The sequence below is a fragment of the Streptopelia decaocto genome, assembly GCF_964273445.1.
Source record: "Streptopelia decaocto genome assembly, chromosome: 2".
Classification (NCBI taxonomy): Eukaryota; Metazoa; Chordata; class Aves; order Columbiformes; family Columbidae; genus Streptopelia; species Streptopelia decaocto.
Window position 1 is genome coordinate 51,599,059 of NC_138655.1, and position 21,850 is coordinate 51,620,908.

The 21,850-nt window shown below is 41.7% G+C and overlaps 1 protein-coding gene across 1 annotated transcript in view; it reads left to right on the top strand.

Annotated features, from left to right (window-relative positions):
* The first annotated feature begins 391 nt into the window (after nucleotides 1-391).
* Nucleotides 392-21,850, top strand: part of EMILIN2 (elastin microfibril interfacer 2) — a 38,844-nt gene continuing 17,385 nt past the window's right edge. The window contains exons 1-4 of the mRNA XM_082046011.1: nucleotides 392-566; nucleotides 749-871; nucleotides 15,197-15,372; nucleotides 17,662-19,596. Coding sequence (XP_081902137.1) covers nucleotides 442-566; nucleotides 749-871; nucleotides 15,197-15,372; nucleotides 17,662-19,596 — 2,359 coding nt within the window. The 5' untranslated portion in view covers nucleotides 392-441. The remainder of the gene's footprint in view (nucleotides 567-748; nucleotides 872-15,196; nucleotides 15,373-17,661; nucleotides 19,597-21,850) is intronic.

Here is a 21,850-nt window from a genome sequence, read left to right on the forward strand (position 1 = left end):
TGGGGGAGAAGGCATGCACCCCTGCCTGCCCCGCTTTTTCCCAGGGGCCCGACTCTCTCCCCACACCAGCTTTCCAGTGGGAAAAACGGGCTCCGGGGCGCCCACCAGCCATCTCGGGCCGGGGACGAGTGGCTGAGGCTGCCCCCGGGGAGCCCCGCTCAAGCGCCCGGGGCTGGCGGCTGCCCCTGCGCGTAGTGCCGCTGCTCCGCGGCCGGGGGGCGAGCGGGGCCGCGGCAGGGGCCGGGGCCGGCCGGCCGGGAGTGGAGGGGAGAGGCGCCTCGGCCGGAGGGGGGTGCGGAGCCGCCGTGGAGGGCGGAAACGGGGTGGGGGGGATTTGCGTCAGTGAGGGAGCTGGGAGCGGGCGAGGGCGGGCGGGACGGACGGAGGGACAGACGGACGGAGGGAGCCTGCGGAGCGGCACCGGCCCTCCTCGCTCGCCCCATGGAGCTGTGCCCGGGGTCCGCGGCGCCCTCGGGCTGGGCGCTGCCGCTCCTCCTCGCCCTGGGCGCCGGGCTCAGCCACGCCACCCCGCACCTGCGGTACAGCCGGCCGGGCTCCCGCAGCAAGTGAGTACCGCCCGCCCCGGAGGGGGCTGCGGGAGCCGCTGCCGGCGGCTGGGCGAGCTGGGGCGGGCTGAGGCGGGCGGGCTTGCGGGCTGGGGCAGCTGGGGGAGCCGGGGCGGGCCGGCTGGGGCGGTGTGCGGGTCCCCTCCTGCCCGTCCCTGACGGCCCTTACTTTTCACCCCCAGGAACTGGTGCGCCTACATAGTGAACAAGAACGTGAGCTGCTCGGTGCTGGACGGGACGGAGAGCTACGTCCAGGCCCAGTACAAATGCGCCTGGAACCAGTTCCCCTGCCAGCCCACCCCGGTGTAAGTAGCCGAGGGTGCGACCTCGGGAGGGAAAGCTCTCGGCCACCCGCTGCCGAGCCCCAGCGGAGAAGCGGTCGCTGCCGCTTCCCTCGGGCTGTTCCCGGCTCCCCAAAGAGCGTATGGCCAAGGCAGGAGGGCGCGTACCGCCCTCTGGTCCTCAGCGCGCCCCGAACAAAGCGCTGACTCTCGTTGCAAACATCAGTCTGCCGAAGCTAATTAGAGCCAGATTGAGCGCGTCGTTGGTCCGAGCAGCCAGTCCGCTGCGCGCAGCCCAGGGGGCGCTGGGCTGGCACCCCTCGTCTGGCCGCGCTGCCGCGGGGGGGGCACCCAGGCTGAGCATGGGCGGCGGGAACGCCAGCACCTGCTGGGAACACACCTGCGCACCCCTCCCCGGGTTTGCCGGGGGTACCGCGGTGCTCAGAGCCCGTTTTGTGGTTGCTCCGTGTTGCTGGGTCGGTGCGTAGCGGCGAGGGAGAGCCAGGAACGCGAGGCAGCGCGTTTGCAGCCTGCGTGCGTATCCCTGTCAGCCGTCCAGCGAGGAGAGCAGCCAGCAAAGGGTTCTGCAGGGGGTAGCACAAAGTTACTTGTTTGATTTTAAGCTTCCTGCTCTTGAGTGTGACCATGTGGTAGCCAGTAGAGTGACCACCTACAACACGGTGTAGGGGAGTGAGGCAGCGTGAGCCCGCAGGTACAGCAGGAATCACAGAACAGCTGTGTCTCACTTATCTCCTGGCTGGTCCCAGGCAAATCCCATTTCCTCAGCTTCCCCCCTTTAAAAGGGAGGAAAGGGGGGAAACTTCTGTTTGAAAGCTGTAGTTGATAAGCGCTCTGTGAAACCATTTTACCTTGCCCAGAAGTCAGTGGAAAGACACTCATAGATTTTCATGGGGTTAGGCTCAGAGTTGGCCTGAGGATTCTTTTACAACAAAGAATTACTAGTTTTTATTTTGACATGAAGCAGTGAGGATGAGACCGGTGCTGCGAGGTCCCGAAACAGACTGTAGACATCAATGGCACTGCCGCCCTGGGGTCTGTGACAATAGGTATTGGGCGTATGGCATTCAAATGCACTGTTTTCTGTTTGTTTGGGTTGTTATTTTTTGTTTAAAAAATAGCTTTTTTCTATTGTAGTATATAAACACCAGAGTTTGAGGGAAATAACAAAGGCAGCAGACAGCTGAGTAGCACTGTCTTGTGTAATTTCCCTTGTTTCCCTTTGGAGGGTTGAACTGGCAATTTTAGACTTCTAACTGAGCTTATGGACTTGGGTTTTGCCCTCTGTCGTGTGGAGTCTCGATAGTGGAGCCCTGGAGGAGTGAGAAGTGGTTGAAACTGAGCTCTTTGAACGCATAAATCACTAAACATTAAGATAAGGAATGTCAGAGGCGGTAAATTAAGATTTTCTTGGACTATGTGCTAGTAGATAATGAAGAAAGTGCAAAGGCATTGCTTCCAGCTCAGAAAATTCCTGAACTGAGAACTGCTCGAGTGGGTGAGATCTTTGGCAGGAGTCAGAAGGGGAAGCCCAGCTTGAGCAGGAGGCTGGACTGGGTGACCTCTGGAAGTCCCATCTCTTCCAGATGACTCTGTGGTTCTTTGAAGTGGCATTGTCTGTCCTTGTGCTTCTCCTAAACATCTGGAGTTGGCTGATGTCAGGGAGAGAATATGGGGCTAAACAGACATTTGGTCTCGCGTGGGGTTTTTTTGTTCTTTTGAGAATGGAATTAGATACTTATCGTAAGTCTTTGTTTCCTTAATTTGACTTTCTTTGGTGAACATCCCTGTTATTTTCTTCATAACTGCAAAGTAATTCCTTATTCTTAACAAATAACATTTTAAGTACTTATTACAGCACCAGCTGATTAACACTGAAAGCAGCTGGAATATCAAAACCTTGAAATCTTATTAAGTCCAAAACTCTGTTCATAGACTCTGACTTTTATTTTTTTGTCTGTTGCTGATACATGCATTCTCTTAGTGGCAGAGTAAGAAAGGAACTAATCCAAAACATTTGAAATACACGGTTTAAATCCTGCAAACTCCTGTGACCAGGAGTAATTTCATTCCTGTGAAAAATATTCAGTAGAAGTAGTGGTCTTAATAACAAAATGTGTTTATGTATGTTTGTTAGCTAATGTTGACAAAAATAGGACAGGAAAGAACTATAAAGGCAACAAAGAAATGACTGTGAGGACTTTACTGAAATTATCTTTTTTTCCTTTGTACTCTTACATAGAAAAGTTAAAAATGAACTAAATAGGAGATATTCATCAGAATAAACTACAGTCCCTGTGTCATCTCCTTCCGATACCCGAGGTTCATCTGAGAGCTCATTCTGCTGCAAACAGTGGGGACAGTGAGATCCAAATCAAACAAAGGGTTTGTTAACTGTATCATAGATGTATGGGTTTTATTAGTACTTAAGTACTATTAGGGCTTTTTTTTTGTCAGTCACTGGATTTACTATTGATTTAAGTTAGTTTAAGACTAGGTTTAAAGAGTCCTTCTAGTGTTTAGATATAGTCTAGGTTATGCATAACATTTACTTAAATTAAAAAGCTCATTGCATTTTATGTGGGAGTGTTTCACTGCCTTAAACGTACAGTGTATTCCTGAATTCCATGTGTTCACATACAAGAGAGTGTGTATTTCAGATGTGGAATATAGTCAGCACTGATTTTTTTTTTTTTTTTAAATTTTTTAGAAATAGAAAGCTCTGTTGATTAAGCCTAAAAATCATATGTGTACATGAACCTTTTTATCTACCCTTTAGGCCCATTAAAATATCATTTGTCTGGAAAAATATACACTGTTGGAATTACTGCACTTCTGGGAGTGTTAACTGTAATTTGAGTTTGGCTACAGGGTTTATTTCCTGAAATGTTAAGTTGAAATTGAGGAAATTATTACACTTCATTGTTTAAGTGTTTTATAGGCATTTAGGCTTGATAGTGTGTTTCCTCACTGAAAAATTAGTGAATGCTTTGGCTGATTAAGGTGCCAAGGATAAATGTGAGTTGAAGTGTGGCTGCTCAAGAGATAGGAAGAGAGGGAGTAGAAAGAAAAAGCAGAGCGGTCCTTTGAAGTATATTCCCTTTGTAGTATGGGGGGATCCTGATTTATTTTTCTTGAAACAGTGGCTAGCAAAGGAGGGAGTAACTTTGTTATTAGTGGGCCATTGGTCTGAAAGATACTTATACAAAAATATTAGTGTCTTTACCCACTAAAAAAGAGCTTGTATGTTTTGAAATTTAATATAGCTTCATAAATAACTGACCCCTTCCCTACTTCTTTTGTTGTGAATTTCCTTTCCTAGCTTTCTTATGAATGGATTAGTAACTTTATTAGTTACAAATTTCTAATAATTCTGATTGTGTTGTCTGATTCTAAAAGAAAAATGTGTTGCCCTTCTGGCTATATCCTACACACTCTTTAGGGTTGTGGCTTCTCTGGGGCATCCTCTGGTCAATGTATCTGCTTCAAGGTAGGATGTTGTTATATCAGTTGTTTGTTTTGCCTCTTGTGCTGTAGAGTGTGTTGGGACACTGGGTTGTACTGTAGATGCTCCAATTATGGCCCATTTTGGGGCAAACCTGCTTTCATTTTAAATTTCGTGGTGAACTGAGGTGACTGAATCAGAGGGATGTTTTCTGGTTTTCCATCTTTGCTACAGAACTGGCAAATGGGACTTCCCCGGGCGAGGTAGTAAATCAAAAAGGAAAAAATTTAGACTGGCAGGAACCTCTGGAGGTCACGTAATCCTCCCATAGCCCCCAGCCAACAGCAGAGTGAGCTTCAAAGTTAGATCACGTTGCTCAGGGTCTTGAAGAAAGGTTGTTTTATCAGTTCTCCCCATTAATTCTGCTCATGTGAGTGAAGATGTTTGTGTGCTTAAGTGTATAACGAGTTGGGTCACCTGTCCTTAGCTTTTGGGGAGCGGATTTCAGCATTTAGTGTGAGCTTCTCAACTTAACACTAATGATAAATGTGTAATAAGCAAACTCATTATTTCACTAGGTTGCATGTACTTAGAAAATGGTCAAGGAAATGATGAATGAATCAATAGCTAAATTAGCAAGCATTTCCAAATCTCTCATTGAGCAATGTTTTCCAACTTCTTGACATTTAGTACTTTCAAATGACCATAAATAACCCCACTGCCAAACTAATCAAGGTTTTAATCGTTGCCAAGAGGAAGATTTAAGGCAGAAGACTGAAGTAACTTTAGAGACTGTTACTACTAATTTTCTGCAATCATAAATATCAGGATAGATGACTCTACTGTGTAACACACAACTTTTAATAAGCAGTATTAAAGGTTTATTAATAAAATAATATTGAGTAAAAGTGGGGATTTTGTTACTGAAAAACAGAGTATCAGTCTTCCAGTTGAAGCTAAATGGCTTCATCTTTTTTTTTGTTTTTTTTTATTTTCTGACAACTCCAGAATGACCTGAGTGGAACACATCAGCCCCAGACTAGGAGCATGTAGGAAATCTGCATCTAGGATATCCACATGTGGTTTTCAACCCTTCAACAGTCCCAATGTATTTTTCTCTGAGACTGTTCAGTTGCTAGAAATTAAGCATACAGACCAGTGTCAGAGTGCTCAGCACCAGGCAGGATCAAACCTAAGGTACACAAGTCAGCACAGATCAGAGCCTGTTTGTCACTGGATTCTAGCAATGCATATGTCATGAGAAAAACTTTCAGGATGCCAGAAACTTGAAGGGAAAGTGAGGGTTTAATGTTTCCCCTCCAAATATCAAGAAAGATCTTTAGGATTTTTTTTTCCTGCTTAGTGTATTTTGTGTGAAGCAGAGTTTCTTTGTACAGGCTCCAGCTAGCTGACTACATAGGGAGGTTAGCCTAAGGGGTTCTGCATTGAAAACAGTAAGGAAACTGAACTTCAGAACGTGCTTCAGTTTCCTGGAGTGCTTGTTTGAAAATCTTTGAGCGCCTGCTGGGTGTGGTAAACTTTCTGGCTGTCTCCTCGAGCCTGAAATTGTGCATCTATCTCTGCCTCCATGCACTGAACGCAACAGAGTCTTTGTCCTCTGGGTGCTGGACACAATTTTCATTTCACACATCATTCGAGTTTGTTGCAATAATTCAAAAAACTGCTCTTCCGTTCCTGTTAATGTAAATAAATGGAGTTTTTATGCTTTTATTGTTTGAGAAATGTGTGACCTGGAGGTCTGGGGTCTCTTCTGTTAAGCATGAAAGTGTTGCCAAAACAGCAAATTATTAATCTTAGGGAGCTGCTGACCTGTTCTATTCTGACCTGCTGACCTGGTTTATTCTGTCTTCAGTCACTCAAATAAGCAAGGAGCATTCTGCACCATTAGAAAGTGGGCAATGCCAGTTTTACACTTTGTAGATTATTAGTCCCATCTGACTTCTTTTTTTGCATTCACATCTCATCTTTTCTCTCTCCTCTGGTTCACTTTTGACCTGGTGTCTTGAAAAGTATCAATTCTCAGAGCAATGCAGCATTTTATTAATAAAGTTAAGGTCCTAGTCAAGACCACACATTAGCTTTTGCATTCATCAAAATATGGGTTATCTTACGCTGTGGATGTTTTCACATATTCTGTCAGCAGTAGCTCTTTCTTGGCATGATCCTAGCAATAAGCTTCTTTCACGGGCAGAGAAGCAGAAGAGATAGCACTGGAGCTCAGTTTCTCAGGAGCAGTGCTGTGCATCCTCACTCAACCTTTCCACTGGTGTAAGATGAGAAACTTGATCCCCGCTGCTGGGAGAGGTGGGTGAGGGTGTTGTTAAAACATCACCTGTTGCGGAGTCAGTTCCTGCTCCATCACTTTTAGACTAAATCACAGTGCTGCTCTACAAAGTTCTTCTGAAAGGGTGCACTAAGAAGAGTGTGACCAGCAGGTTGAGGGAGGTTCTCCTCCCCCTCTACTCTGCCCTGATGAGGCCGCATCTGGAGAACTGCATCCAGTTCTGGGCTCCCCAGTTTAAGAAGGACAAGGAAATACTGGAGGGAGTCCATCAGTGGGATATGAAGATGATTAGGTGTCTGGAGCATCTTTCTTATGAGGAGAGACTGAGAGAGCTGGGTCTGTTCAGCCTGGAGAAGAGAAGGCTGAGAGGGGATCTCACCAATGTTTATAAATATCTCAAGGGTAGATGTCAAGAGGATGGGACCAGACTCCTTTCAGTGGTGCCCAACGATAGGATGAGGGGCAATAGGCACAGACTGAAGTGTAGGAGGTTCCATCTGAATATGAGGAGAAACTTCTTTACTTTGAGGGTGACAGAGCACTGAAACAGGCTGCCCAGAGAGCTTGTGGAGTCTCTTTTTCTTGATACATTCAAGACCCACCTGGACACATTCCTGTGTGATCTGCTCTGGGTGATCCTGCTTTAGCAGGTGGGCTGGACAAGATGATCCCCAGAGGTCCCTTCCAACCCCAGACATTCTGTGAAATTCATTTGAAAGCATTGTATTTTAAGGGTTCTCCTATTGCATTTTATTTAGTGGGTTTTTAGTGGTTTGCTGTTGGTCTGTCGTGCGGTTGACTGGCATAGGTTTATCTTGCAGCAAAATGGAGGGAAGAAACCATGTAAGATAACTCAAGTTTGTAAATCCCAAAAAAAAAGCTCTGCTTTGGGCCTTGTCACAGACTGTCTGTGGCTTTAAGTCAGGTAAACACATCCTGTGTCTTTGTTTCTCTACTCATTAGAAGAGACTGCCTACTTGCCTTTCAGGAGGGGTAATTCATGAACATTTAAGAGTATGAAAGTTTCAAAGCTGAACCTCATTTTTTGGGCATTCCCTACTGGACTTCAGTGGTCAGCTTTGTAAGAATAGAATCCTTGGTGGCTGAGGGGGCAAGAGAGAGAGAGAGATGGGGTGGGGGAGGTATATAGAGATGTGTATATCCCTGCACACATACAAACACATATCACTGGAAAAACAAAATGCTAGTATGAGACATGGGGGCATGTTTCAGAGTGTGCAGTTCCTTTGTTGTTTCTTCCCAAGAAGAAATATTTCTCTCCCAAAAGAGAAAATTGTAATTTGAATCTCGTATTTTGTATAGAAGAATTCTAACTGTGGTGAGTGACATCAAAATTCACTGTATAAGTGATGAACAATGGCACTTCTAGAGATTTTGAATGGAACTATACATGATACCCTGTGGCATTGTCTGACAAGAGTTGAGCATTTTTGTCTTTGGCCAGTTCCTGTGATCTTCTGCTCCTCCTATTGAAAAAGAAACAAACTCTGCGGTGACATTCAGATTCTCTTGGATGTATTGAGTTAATGTTCAGCATTAAAGAGAACCATGGGTGAGAGACCAGGCTGTAGTGAGCTGATTTGGGCACTGTGATTCTCTGCGCCTTCCCTGGCACAAATAGATGAGGGGACAGAGTTCTTTAGAGGCAGAGAAAAGCAACTTTTCTCTCTCCATCCTGACAGCTGATGTGCTGGGGATGGAGCAGGAGGGAGGAATGCAAGTCGCCTGTGCCAGGTCTCTGCCCCCTTGCAGTTCCTTGCAGACAAAAGGAATTCTCTGCTCCCATCGTGCTGCTCAGGTGGTGTGAAGGCATAGAATAAACACTAAGCACTGGAAAAAGTACTTAGTCTCTAATACTCATTCCTTCAGTTTCAGTCCCTGTTAAAACCCTCAACCAGCAGTGTTTTTTTACCCAGGATTTAGCTCAGAGTAGGTATGCTGCAAATGTTGGCCATGCTACACATTAGTGTAGAGCAGATTAAAAGCATCCTTATGTGCCTAGAGACACTGGGCCTCCTTGGTAGTGTGTGCTAGTGGAGGTCATCATAACTATGTATTCCACAGGGATGCCTCAGAATTGTGCTTTTCACAGTGCAAACCATTTTGAAACACTCTCTGCTTGCTTTTGAAAATGTATATTAGGGCCTGATGATTATATAAAGACCTGACCATGGTCTTTCTGGAATTTCAGTTGAGATGTTTGCGGCTGGGGCGAGCATTGGGCTAGTGGTTAGTCACTGGCTTTTTTTTTAAAGAAAAAGTAGTTCCCCAGACCCCAACACCTGCAAACACATACTGACCTTTTCTATGTAAATTTGGAAAGCAAAAAAGCCAGCTAAAGGAAGAGTAGCAGTGGAAAGATGAGACTTAAGTCCATCCAGGAGAAGCAGCTTAGTGTCTCTAATGCCAGATGAAAATAAAAAAAAAATTTAGGGTTCAGCAGGATTCTTTTAAAATAGATTTTTGCTGCAACATATAATTGAGATTTATTACCGACTCCATGGTTTGCTTTCATTTAACATCTAGGCTTCTGTAGGCTAATCTACTGTCAAAACATCTTTTCGCTGCTTGCCATAAATGCCTTAGGATAAATTCTTAGTAAGACATATTTTTGTCAAATTAAGCTCATCCGTGGGCTGGAACACAAGCTGGCTGCCAATGCTGCCATGCAGTAGCAAGGTTATAAAAGAAAAAAATCCAGAGGTGGGATTTGACTTGCCTTGGCTTCAGCTGTCTGCCTTACAGGGGGGTGAACGTGAGCAGGGGAGCTCAGACACCTGCAGGAGAGGTGGCTCAAGTGCAAGTCTGCAGCGTCCAACACGCTCTTTGGCTAATCAGATGTAAGTAATGACTTTAGGACGAGATGCAGCCCCATTTCAACTCTGCTGGTTGTATTGACTGTACTTCTGTTGGCTGTAAGGGAAATACAGACAATTAGCACCTGTCCATAACTACAGAGTAGGCACCTGAAATTCGGGCATGTTGAAAATCACTGGTACAGACACTTGCTAAAAGTCTCCATGGTTTCAGTGGAACTGGTATTTCTGCCACCATTTGTAGGGGTTGCAATTAGGCCTGCACTTGTGGGAAACAGAAAACTTGGGATCAACTTGGTTCTAGTGTAGCGATGATGTGGTATAAATGGCCAATTGAGGTATGTTTTCAGCAGAAGCCTTTGCAGCCTATAAAATTAAAAAAGCCCCACACTTGGTCAAAATATAATTGCATTTAATTATATAACCTAGGTAGTATATTTTTTAGGGTGAGGGGGGTGTGGGGGTGTGGTCTGTGTGCTACTTCAGCACTCCCATTACTATATATTGGCAATTTGGATGATTTGGACATTCAAAAACAGAGTATACGATTTACAAAGAATGGACCTACATTCAATAAAAGCATTAAATAGTGCACATTTGTTATCTTCTATTCAATAAGACCACGATTTGCAGGCTGCTGAATTTTTGGGACCTGTTCCAATAACTACAGAATTTTGGACCAACCTTGAAGTTTTGTGCTCAGAGTAAACATTTTATATGCTGCTTATGTTGAAACATATGCTGATTCTGCAATCCCTTCCTCACAGTGAGGATGTGGTGGCACTTATCTCCGTGCATTTCCCTAAAGGTTGAATGTTAATATCCAGTTACAGAACTAAGCCATATGTTTTCCCACCAATTTTGTCTGAATGTTTCTGATTTGTATTATCACTATTAGGTGACATTCCAAATATCAGTGCTAACTGCTTCCTTCTGTGGTTTAGCACCATGAGAAAAGTATGGGTCGTTCCCCAGTCAAAATGTCTAGCATTTACAGCAAACATATATTTTTAATTAAGCGTTTTCCTAAGAAAAAGGCTTTTCTCTCAAAGAGGAAAAATATTTTAATACTGTTGCCATACTGTACGACTTTATTTCAACTGTGAAATACTTAGATATTAAAAATGGATATTTACATTAGCATTCTGAATGTTTTCTCATTTGTTCAGCATGTTGAATTCACAGTGAAGGTAGTAGGCGTTGGTAGTTACAGGCTTGTTGTGGAAAGACTCCTAAAAACCAGCTGTTCTTATTTTCTCTGTTGTGAGGCAAGATTAGAGACTGTTGAAATGACCCCTTTGTTCATGCTTTCTAAAAGAATGATTTAATTCGTAGTATTTAGCTCAATTCAGCAGAAGGATATGACCATCATCTTGGGCTGGAAGTCCATGAGGGGATGGGGTGATTAGGCACAATAAATGCTGGTGTATTGCATGTAACTTCTAAGCACATAATACATTTGGTTTTGCGTTTTGCTGTCTCTGTGACACTTGTAAGAATAATTGTGGTTACTAACGCTTACTTGCATAACAGACATCCAAGTCAAGTGGAGGAAGATTTAATGTTTTAATATTTTTTAGTTATATTCCAGCGCATACAGGCACTAAAGAGGAGCCTCAATTCTTTATGAGACGTATAAAACTTTTGTGAATTCTTTTGAATGAATTGCCTTACTAGGTAACTGTCTGCAGATTCACACCTACAAGAGAGAAGATGTGAAACCTGGGCATGTTGAGTTCGAACCATGTAACTCTACCCAGCTGCATAGAGAAGCAACATTTCCTCTATCCTGCTACACTGAGTGCATTTTGTGTCTTCTGTATGTTTGTGTTTGTATGTTCTATGTTTGCTGTGACTGTGAATGAACAACTGGAACCAGAATACTGCTTTTAAAAAACTGGTTTATGATTGAGAATCTCCCTTGGGCTGGATGGATGCCAGTGAATGTCATTTATCGCATCTGGATGGTGCCAGCACAGTGACACCATTCCTTTCATGGGCAACTTCCACACCTGTGTATGAAGCAGAGCACTGGTAGAGAAGCTGTAGCAATGAAGCTGTGATTTTTGAGAGAAACTTCTATGTGACTGGATTCAAATTAGCGGAGTGGGAGGGTAAGTTCCTATTTCCCAGCCTTACATGACTAGTCTTGCTGAAGGAAATGGGAGCAGCTCTGTCATTCCTTCAGCTGGACTGTCAGCATAGAGGAGCAATAGTTCCTGTTAAATATTAAAATTATAATAATTAAAATATTATAATAACAAACTATAATTATAATAATTATATTATTATAAATCCGAGTTTAATTTCGGAGCCAATGACGATTATCTGTTTTGTTACCATAGTTCAAGATGTAAAATATGAAAGCGATTCTACATCCAGATTTTGAAGCATTGTGATTCTAATTCTTTTTTACTCTAGAATTGTGGTTTAGGATTCAGGTTAGTCTATATTTAATGTGCCATGGCTGAAATCAAAACAGATCCAATTCATGTATTTGCTTGCTCTCAGACACACAAGATTTTGTAAGGAATAGACTGCTACAACATTTAAAGAGTTGTAGGTACACAGTGTTTATATTTTATAATTTAGAATGGGAAGAATTTTCTGCATTTCAGATAATTTTTGTATTAAATCATATTAAAACATTTTATGCCTATTAGGATCATGAAACTATGAAATAAAAAGAAATAAAAATTTTGAACTTGCTTATTTTATTTTTTTCAGATGGAGTTTGGCAAAGTGTTATGATTTGCCCCTATGAAAAAAACTACACTTGGTTTCTTTTAATTTGTTTATAGTCTTCTTTTGTATTTGGATGTGTCTTGTGATTTATTTTTGTCCGAATGTTGAAGTCATCTGAAGGTGTCAGCATTGATGGACATGACTACAGAGAAAGTATGCAAAGAGAAACTTGTCAAAATTGTGATAGGAATGGCAGAAACGATACAAGGAAAATCCTCCTTCTATAATTTGAGCAAAGAAGTAGAGAGTTTGAACGCAGTATTTGCAAAAGTTGTTCTTATCCTTTTATAAAATTAGTTTCAGCTGTATTCTTAAAACTTAGTTAGGAGAGAACAGTTAAATGTATCTTAATGGTGTTTGAAGACAGTGAAAATACTGCAATTTTCAGGAAGGAGTTTGGCCCTGAAAGCCTAGAGAGGAACACACAAAAAGTTTGGAGCAGTCAAGTGTTTGATAGAAATCAGATAAAAATATGTACAACCATTTGCCGCATGTGGAAATTGATCTGGAAGTTCAAAGTTCCCATTTCAGTGATGTGGTGGTTGTGAGAGAGGTTGTAATGACTCCCAAACCACTTCAAAACACTCAAGTATCTGCTAATCCTGTCGCTCCTCTGACTGTAGCAGCTAGCTGGAAGGACAAGAATCAAACCGAAATTACCTACGAGAGATGTGGTTTAATACTTCAGATAAGGGAGAAGGAAAAGGAAATTCCTGGGTGGCCGGGGTGTTGTCTTTCCCAATTGTACCCTCTACATTGCACTCTTGTATTTAATTTTTAAAGCACTTGACCTTGGGGATGTCTGTACTTTACATTTGTAAACAGGATTCAGCAGATGTTTCAGTGAAAATTGTAAAAGAAAATTATGAGCTGGAGTGCAGCCTACAGCTGTTTCATATATGCTGTTGTGAAGGTAAAAAATTATTGGAAACCTACTCTGAGTTTACGTGCTCCAAGGCAGAACCTGAAAAGCTGAAAACTACAGCAAACCACTTCAGTTATGGGCAGCTGATAGATTTATAGCCTAGTCTGCGTCTGCCTTCCTATGAAGACTCACAGGAGAAGAGAATCCAGAGAATCTTATTAGAAGAAACTACTCTCTGGCCCCAAAATAGTTGGAAAGAATATGATATTGTCTCTAGTCAAAGTAACGTTTTTCCCTTAAATGAGAAGTTGTGGGTAAAGTAATAATTCAAAAGAACACTGAGTATTTCCTGAATGCAAAAATTAGAATATATTGTTGGCAGAATTGGAAAAGATAAGTCTGGAAAAGGAACAAGTTCATAATTAGTAGTTAGCATTTTAATCCCCCCGCCCTGAGTTTGCTAAGCAGCTTACCAGAAAAGAGACAGTAAATGGCTATCAGATGTGGGATGCTATATTAAAACTATGTTTCTGAAGGTGAAAAATGCTCAATAAAAAAACCCCACAGAATTATTTCAGCAATTATTTGCATGCATGTCAAGAGAAGCTTCCGAGAGTAACAGTTCAACTCTGTGACTTTCTATATACACTCTTTCACAGTCAGTGTACGATTTAACTCTTTCCATTTGGTAGCTGATTACTGATTATTTTGAAACAATAATGATTTTTGCCTATTAATACAAGAATATGTTTACTGAAACACATAGTCGATTTTCTTTTTTCTGTAATAGCATGACTGCTCCTGGTGCTCATTCTGCAGTGCATCCTCTCTGTCCCAAAATACGCTCCCTGTGAGCCCAGCCAGGCTACAAATGAAATCTGTTGCAGAGCTCCTGTTGAGTCCTTCCTTACTGTCTTGTATTTCTTCTGCCTGTATCACTACTTTAGGGACACCTCAGCTGTGAAGTGAGTCTGTCCTCCTCTAATGGATGCAAATTGGTGTTCTAATCTGAAATAATCTTAAGAGGAAAAGATCTATAAGTGTGATAGGTTATAGGGAGGTTAGCACTATGATACTACTTTTATTCAGAGAAAGGAATTAATGTTGAAGTAGAAATTGAGGTAACCTTTTTGCTTCTATTGCGGTACGTGTTCCAGGTATAGCAATTTACAGAGCTCAGGTGACAAGTCCATGTTTTATTCATTTTCTTCATCTCTCAATCCAAAATGAACTGCACCTTAAATTGATTTAGTTTTTATAAAACAAAAACTGCGTGTGCTCTGGTGGGGTAGCAGAGTGTTTGTCTGCAGTTGGACATGGGGTACGTGTGCAGAAGGGAAGTCGTGGAAGAAGTCTGTGGTTAAACAAAGTTGCACTACGAGTCATTTATTAACTTTTGAGTGATTAATCATGGAAACATAAGGTTGTATGTACGTAACGTATGCCTAGTTTTGTCTGCAAGACCCTCATCTTAAGTGGGGCAGTGAAGTAGGAAGAAGTTGATTCCTTCGTTGGTCATAGCCTTTCATCTGACTCCTCCTTTCATGTCCTTATCTGAATCCTCCTTTCATGTTCTTATCTGACTCATGCTTTCAGCGCTTTGTCCTTCCCTAGAATATCCCTCCTAGCTTTGGCTGCTCCGCACACACAGATTCTGAGGAATGGTTGAAGTGGAGACTGTGGGAAGACAAGTGGGACAAAGGAGGCAGAAACATACTTGATGTCAAGAAGAGCTGCTGCCAGCGCAGCCCCATGGGTGGGTTTGTAAGGAAAAGGCAGTTAGAGGAAAAAGGTTTTGTATTTATAGAGTCATCCACTGGCACTCCTTGCTACACTCAGCAGTGTCTGATGACACAAACCTTCATTTCCCACAACATGTTATCCCTCCACTCACACAGGAATGCCCCTGTTGCTATGGCCATATTTGCTGTCCCTGGCATGGCTGTGTTGAGTGCAGGCAACTTTAAAACCAAGATAGAAACATTTGTTCCTTTAATGTTTGAAGGAGAAAATGAAGCATATATGAAATTAATTGATTTTCATTTTTAAAAAAAAAAAAAAAGGTTAAATTTTAGGTTTAATCTAAATAGCAGATTAGGTTACAGATTGTTTAAAATGGTTTCTCTTTTGGCAGATATCGAACAAGTTTCAGACCTCGGTACACAATTGCGTATAAGACGGTGACAGAGCTGGAATGGAGATGTTGTCCCGGCTACAAAGGGGAAGACTGCAGAGAAGGTCCCGCAGACAAGCCAAACGCTGCTCGTCGTCCTGCAACACCAGCGAAGGCTGTTGTGAAGAAAGGCTTGGGTAACTTTTTGTTTGAATTTTGGTATGCATGATCACGTCTGGGTCCTTTTGTCTTTTAAGTATGAGAACCATTATGGTTTCTATTGAACTTGACTACTGGCAGGTACAAAATCCATATGGAAGACACTGTGTGGTGGGTAAATAATAGCCAGGCAATAAGAGTCTTGATACAGAGAATTTCCTAAAGAATAAGAGGGCTGAGTATAGAACACAGGACATAAATGTCAGGTTTTTCGTGGTTTCTTCAATGTTCAGGAAAAAAAAATAAAAAAGATAAATTTGAGAGAAACTATGATTAAAACAAAACAGAACGGGTACTAATGTTAATGATATATAATGCTCCCTAGAAGTTTCACAGTGTTTTGTTTGCTCAAGGGCTTGTGCAGATTTTACAGATACACATTAGATTACCTGCCTTTAGTATTACGGGATAAGGGAGTGATAAGGCTCAGTTGGTGAAAAAATGCCTTAAAGAATGAAGGACGCTTGTTTGCATGAGATAGTGTCTTCTGAAAGGGTAAGAGGAGTGCTGTTCCTGCACTACTATGCCTTTTCTGCATTAACAAAAAATGATAAATACTTGTTTCCTTCTGAAGGACTTTTTCCCAGTGTCATTGGAGATTAGTATCATTTGTAGTGCTTAGATTTTCACTTGTGTTTTTTTTGTGTAGTAGAGTGGACTGGGACTGAATACATGGTTTTAAACCAGTCCTATAGATTGTATCCCTGCTTTAAAAATAAGCTTTTGAAATATTTTGTTAGCCCACCTAAAATATTATTTCCAAAAGATTATAATAAAACAACGATATCTTCAGGTAACTTGTGCAATGCTTATGTCTAGAGATTTTTCTTTCTGCTCTAGTCCTAAAATAACTGTAATTCAAAGCAAAAATAGACCAGTGTGTATGTAATAACTACACTCCGTGTGTGCATACTTTTTTATTATTAAAGGAGTCTGCCACCCTGCCAGTCTTGAAGAGTACACTTGTGACTTCCTGCCTTCTTTGTAATGTCTTTAAGGTGAAATCCAGTTTAAAACTAAGAAAAATCCCAACTGTGTGTCCTTCAGACCCTATCTCAATGTCACTCCGCAATGTATATCTAGCATGCATAGCTTGGAACCAGTGCTAAAATTCTTTCATCTGAAGATTTAACTATTAACACCACTCTAACACAATATAGTCACAATTTGACAGGGAACTTTTCTCACTTTTAGTTGTTTACTTGTCATCTGATAGAGTTATTCTAATGTTAACAATTTGTGTGTCTATTTTTTATTGCATTTAAAGCAGTATATTTTATTCACTTCTGCTTCTTAACTTTGTTGTTATGGTTTGGTTTTTTGTTTGTTTGTTTTTAATGTCTATAATAGTATGCCTTAACTGTGCAAAGGTCTTTGGGTTATAAATTGCACAAAAGATATGCAAAATCACAATTAGGAATATACATTATGTATTTATAGAATTTACCCCACTGTGTATAATGGCAAAGATACATGGGAATACGCAAATAAATATGGTTATGTGGATCTACACATTAAAGTGGTATTAAATGTTTGTTAAACAATTTGTGGTTTAGCTGCAGGTTTGATTACTATTAGACGATTAGTTGGGATCACACTCAGTATCTTGAGTAACTAGTGTCTTGTTCCTGAGAACCCAAGAGAACAGGACTACAGGGATCTTTGAGGGGTCTGTTTATCCAGCCCTAAGGCAGATCAGCTGTGTCTCTCCAGCCTCCGGTGGTGGAAATTCTGCTGTTCCTGTGGACAATGTTGGAAGAATGGTTTCAGATTCATTAATTGATTAGTGCTAGGTAAAAAGTAGATTGCAGTGAGAAGTCTGCTTCGACTTTTTTTTCTTTTCATTCAAAGAGGATAGGAACAAAACCTCCCAAATTATTGACATAGGAGATGCTGTGGCTCTAAGGTGATTGTGTTGTGATGTGTATGGATTGATAATATTCTGTCATATGTGCTATAGCTTAGATTCATTGCTAAAGAAGGAGGGTGTTTCTGCTTGCTAATTTATTTATTTGCTGCCATCATAGTATCTTGGCAGGATACTGCCAAGGATACTTGGTCAATGTGCTGAAACATTTAGTCTGGAGTGTTTGGATAACATTTTAATTATAAACAACTGAAAACAAGAACAAAAAAGGGAACAGACATTATGTGTTTTAAAGCATTATTGGCCTTTAAAGAAGAGTGATATTAGCCTCAGCTCATTAAACCAGATTACCACTTGAAATATTTACATCCTGTCTTTGTCTTTTGTTTCCATGAAACAGATGCAGAACCGACAGAAGTGCCAGAACCTCCACCATATGAGAAGAAAATGCAGTTTCTTGAGGACGAATTGTTTAGACTCACACGATCAGTGCTTGAACTTCAGTCTGCTGTGGCAGGTGTGAATGAAAACCTAAAGTTGACTGTCCAAGAAGATGCTAGTAAGATGCTGGTCACTTGGCTGAACAACCTTTATGACCGCCCAGAGCCCGATAGTGCGGTTGGTGGTGAAACAGACACTATTCATCTGCCTGGACTCTTCAACAATAAAGATCAAAAAGACCCTTTTATTGATTTTGAAATGGAAGATATAAAGTCTGAGCTAGCTGAGGTCAAAGAAGCCTTGAAGATGAGAAATGACGAGCTGGAGGAACTGAATGGAAAAGTAAAAGGCTATGAAGGACAATTAAAACAACTGCAGGAGGCAGCACAAGGACCTACAATAACAATGCCCAGTGACAACATATATCAGGAATATATAGACTCAAAATTTGAGTCCCTCAGACAGGAAATACTGGATGGATTTGAAAAGAAAATGGCAGATCTGAAGAACTCCTGTGAATGCAAACAAAAGGACATCCAGGTACATTGTGATGAGAATGAAAATAACTGTTCAGGACTAACAGATGTTATAAAAGGAAAAGAGAATGACTTGAGGAAAGAAATAAATACTCTCCGAACTCAGATTCCATCAAACAAATCCAGTTGTTGCAAGGAGGGTGAGAGAAATGACTTTGACCAACAGATAAAGGATTTAGATAGGAAAATTGACAGAGTTGCGGAAGCACACAGGATCCTGAATGTCAGAATAGATAACGAAATCAGTCGATTGTCAACTCCAGATCTAGAAGACATGCTTGGTGAGAGGTTGGAAGAGCTAGATGCGAGGATGAATGTTACGGAACGAAATGCTGAAGAACATTGCTTTTATGTTGAGGAAACTCTCCGCAGTGCTATAGCTACTGAGGTAGATGAATTGAGAGATGTGTTTGACCAAAAGCTACGGGCACTAGAAGACAGGCTGGGCGGCACGATTTTAGAGATCGCTAATACCACAGACCCAGACGGAATGTTTATTAATCCGGGGCCCATCCTGCCCAGTGATGCAGGATTTGCAAATGAGCAATTTACAGCAGAGATGAATTTCCTGAGGAACAAACTACTGTCGCTTGAGCACCAATGTGGGCAGAAATGTCAGTCTGCACCACAAGGTGCAGAAGACCTTCAGAAAGAGCTAGAAATTTGTAACAACAAATCAAATCACTTGCTTCTGAAAACAGAGAACAACTCTGTTCTCCTGCAGTCTCTAAATAGCTCTCTCAATGAGAAACTCAACTTAATTAAGGGCAACCAGCGTGACATCCAGAAAATGCAAAGAGACGTACGTGTATTCCGCTATAGCCTGAATGTCATGGATAAAGATGTGAAGAATCTTCAAGACGGCTTGAATAGCTGCAAGGAGCAGCTTCTGGGTGTCAATTCTACCTGTAGAAAAACGCAACGGGGTGTCTTCCGAAAAATCGATCAAATGCAGAGGACATTTGCAAATCAAACTGTTCATCCCAGTGATCATTGCTGTGGTGAAGTGAAAGAGAGACTAGAACAACTGAATGACCATATCCTGAATGATCTGGGCAAGTGCAAAGAAAAGACCCAGGGTATCCAGGAAGGTGTTTCTGATGTTGAGAGCAGAGTCTCGCATGTTGAAAAAGTTTGTGGCAAGCTGGACTCTGTCTCAGGCAGCTTGCAGAAGATAAAGGAAGGTCTGAATAAGCACGTGAGCAGCTTATGGAACTGTGTCCGTGAAATGAATGGAACTATATCATCTCATTCCACTGATATTTCTGGCCTCAAGAATTCTGTCCAACAGTTTTATAGTCAGGTCTCCAAAATCACCACAGACATTGAAGGCATGATGAAATCTCGGCCTGACACAAGTAAGTTGTTGTTTTTTCTTTTTTAAAGGATTTCTTTGGTTTGTTTTTTCAACTGGCTTTCTTTTATGAATCACTTATAAAGGAGCTAAACAAGGGAGGAAAAAAAGTAATATTACACAATTTCTACTTTGTTTTTACAGTGACTCTAATTTTGGCTCTTTGCTCTAGAACACCATAGAGAACTTTGAGTGCTTTCTAAAGTATTCTCACAAGAGAAGAATCTAAAAAAAAAAGAAGTCTTAATTGCTTTCATGTTTACTTTGAGCCAGAATAAAGAGAGTGGGAAAACTAATATTTTTGGATGGTGCATTTAAAGTGAATTTTAAGTAGTAATTATCAGTGGGTATTATTCCATTCAATTTCATTTGATTTTGTTTTTGTTTTGTTTTATTTTGTTGTGTGAGATTATTCGTGATTCCTCAGGGGAAACTGAAAAGTAAATGGAGAAAAATTAAGTCAAAGGAATTCAAATTTATGATAAGAAAGATTCCTTGTAAGTTTTGTTCTTAGCGTGAGCTAATGATTATAATTCAGCACCAACTCTTTGATTCAGGACTTTGGCAAGCAAGCTCTGGCATATCTTGGTGTGGCAACATAAGATTTGTGCCTCATAGCTCTTCCAGAAGTTTGCATTCCCACAACGCAGTTAGCAAGTTGGCAGTAGGTGCAAACCCCAGCTGGCAGAGTTTTCACATCTCAGCCGCTTCTGTTCATGTCAGCTCAAATCTACCTCCACAGGTGGTTTAAAGTTTGTACTGGAGTGGATGAGAAGCAGACGCACATTCCCTTTGGCTCAAAATGCCATGAAATGGTAATGTCAGTGTCTTGGTGAACCTTGCTGTGAAGGTTTAGAGACCTTGCCAAATGCCACTCAGTTACCTTTGCTATTCTTGCTCCAAATTTCAGCAATGGGTTGTTTTTCTGAGGTAGTCAAAGTTTACAGAAGGAACCTGAGTTCCTGTTTTGCATGATGCAAAAACACAGGAATTGGAGGCTGTTTGAAATTGCACTCTTCAGCTGGTTGATGCTTCTGGTTTTAATTCTGTATACAAGTGAGAGAAATAAGAACCTAATTTTTGTGACTGGCCCTAAATCAGGAGAAGAGATGCTGAGGGAAGAGCCTGTGGGCTGTGGCAGCTGATGGTGGCTGGGGGAGATCAGATGCAGGACCGTCAGCACTCTTGCTTGAATGGAGAAGTTTTGCTTCATGAAGGGTCTGAAAGTGTTTCTGTGGGGAAGAATACCCTTCGAACTCCAAGGTGGAGACTTGAAAGCCTGTGATAGATACGTTTCTTTTGATGGTTTAATTGTTTAAAACCAAATGTATTGCGGTACTTGACACAAAAATCCTTCTGACGTGAGAAGCTCTTGTGTGAAATTGAAAAAAGCAATGTTTTTCTTCCTTTAAAGGAAGAAGTGAAGGGAAAAGGAGGGGGGGTGCGCAGAAATTCTTTTGGTGAAATCTTGACTTTAATTCAACAAGGTTAGGACGTTCACCCCTAGATCTTGCAGAAGAGGTCCCCATTATGATGTATCTAGGTACTCCTGTTTCTCATCCATCTTGCCCAAAATAAATTTGCCCTAGGGACCAACAGTGGAGAAAGCTCCAAGATACAGACAGTGATCTTTCTCCTGCTATTTAAAGCAGGTGTTCGAGGGGTTGTATTTATCAACCACTATTACAATGTTATAAATAATGAGAAAGCCTCAGTGCGCCTGGGTTTCCACACATAACACCATTTCAGGGCAGAGTTCTCCATCCACTGTCGGGTGTTAAAGCCTGGGGAAGGACAGAGTGCTGGGATGCGGGTGCTGAGCATCCCTCCCTGCCGTGGGGTGCCTCTGGCCTCCGAAGGGTTCACGAAGCACAGACTCCAGTCCCCAAATGTTTTCAATTATAATAACGCTGTCTGGCACAGCAGTCTGAGTATGTTTTGATGGCTGGAGTAGCAGAAAGATTTTGGCAAAAGAGCCTTTTTTGGAAGTGGTTTGAGAGCCCCATTATGTGAATTTGGTATGGCTTTAACTGGTTTTATGTCTGTGATCTGCAGCATGGTCTGTGATACTGACATTATTTGAAAAGGAGAATTTCAGTCCTGGCCATAAATTGTCTTGAGTTTTTTACGTACTATTTGCCAGCGTATCATAGCATTCAAGTGATGTAATTTGACTTTGGAAGGGCCGAAACAGAAACACGTTCTTACTAGTAACAGTTGTTGAGGGACAGTAAGGCAACGATATATTGCAAGAAATG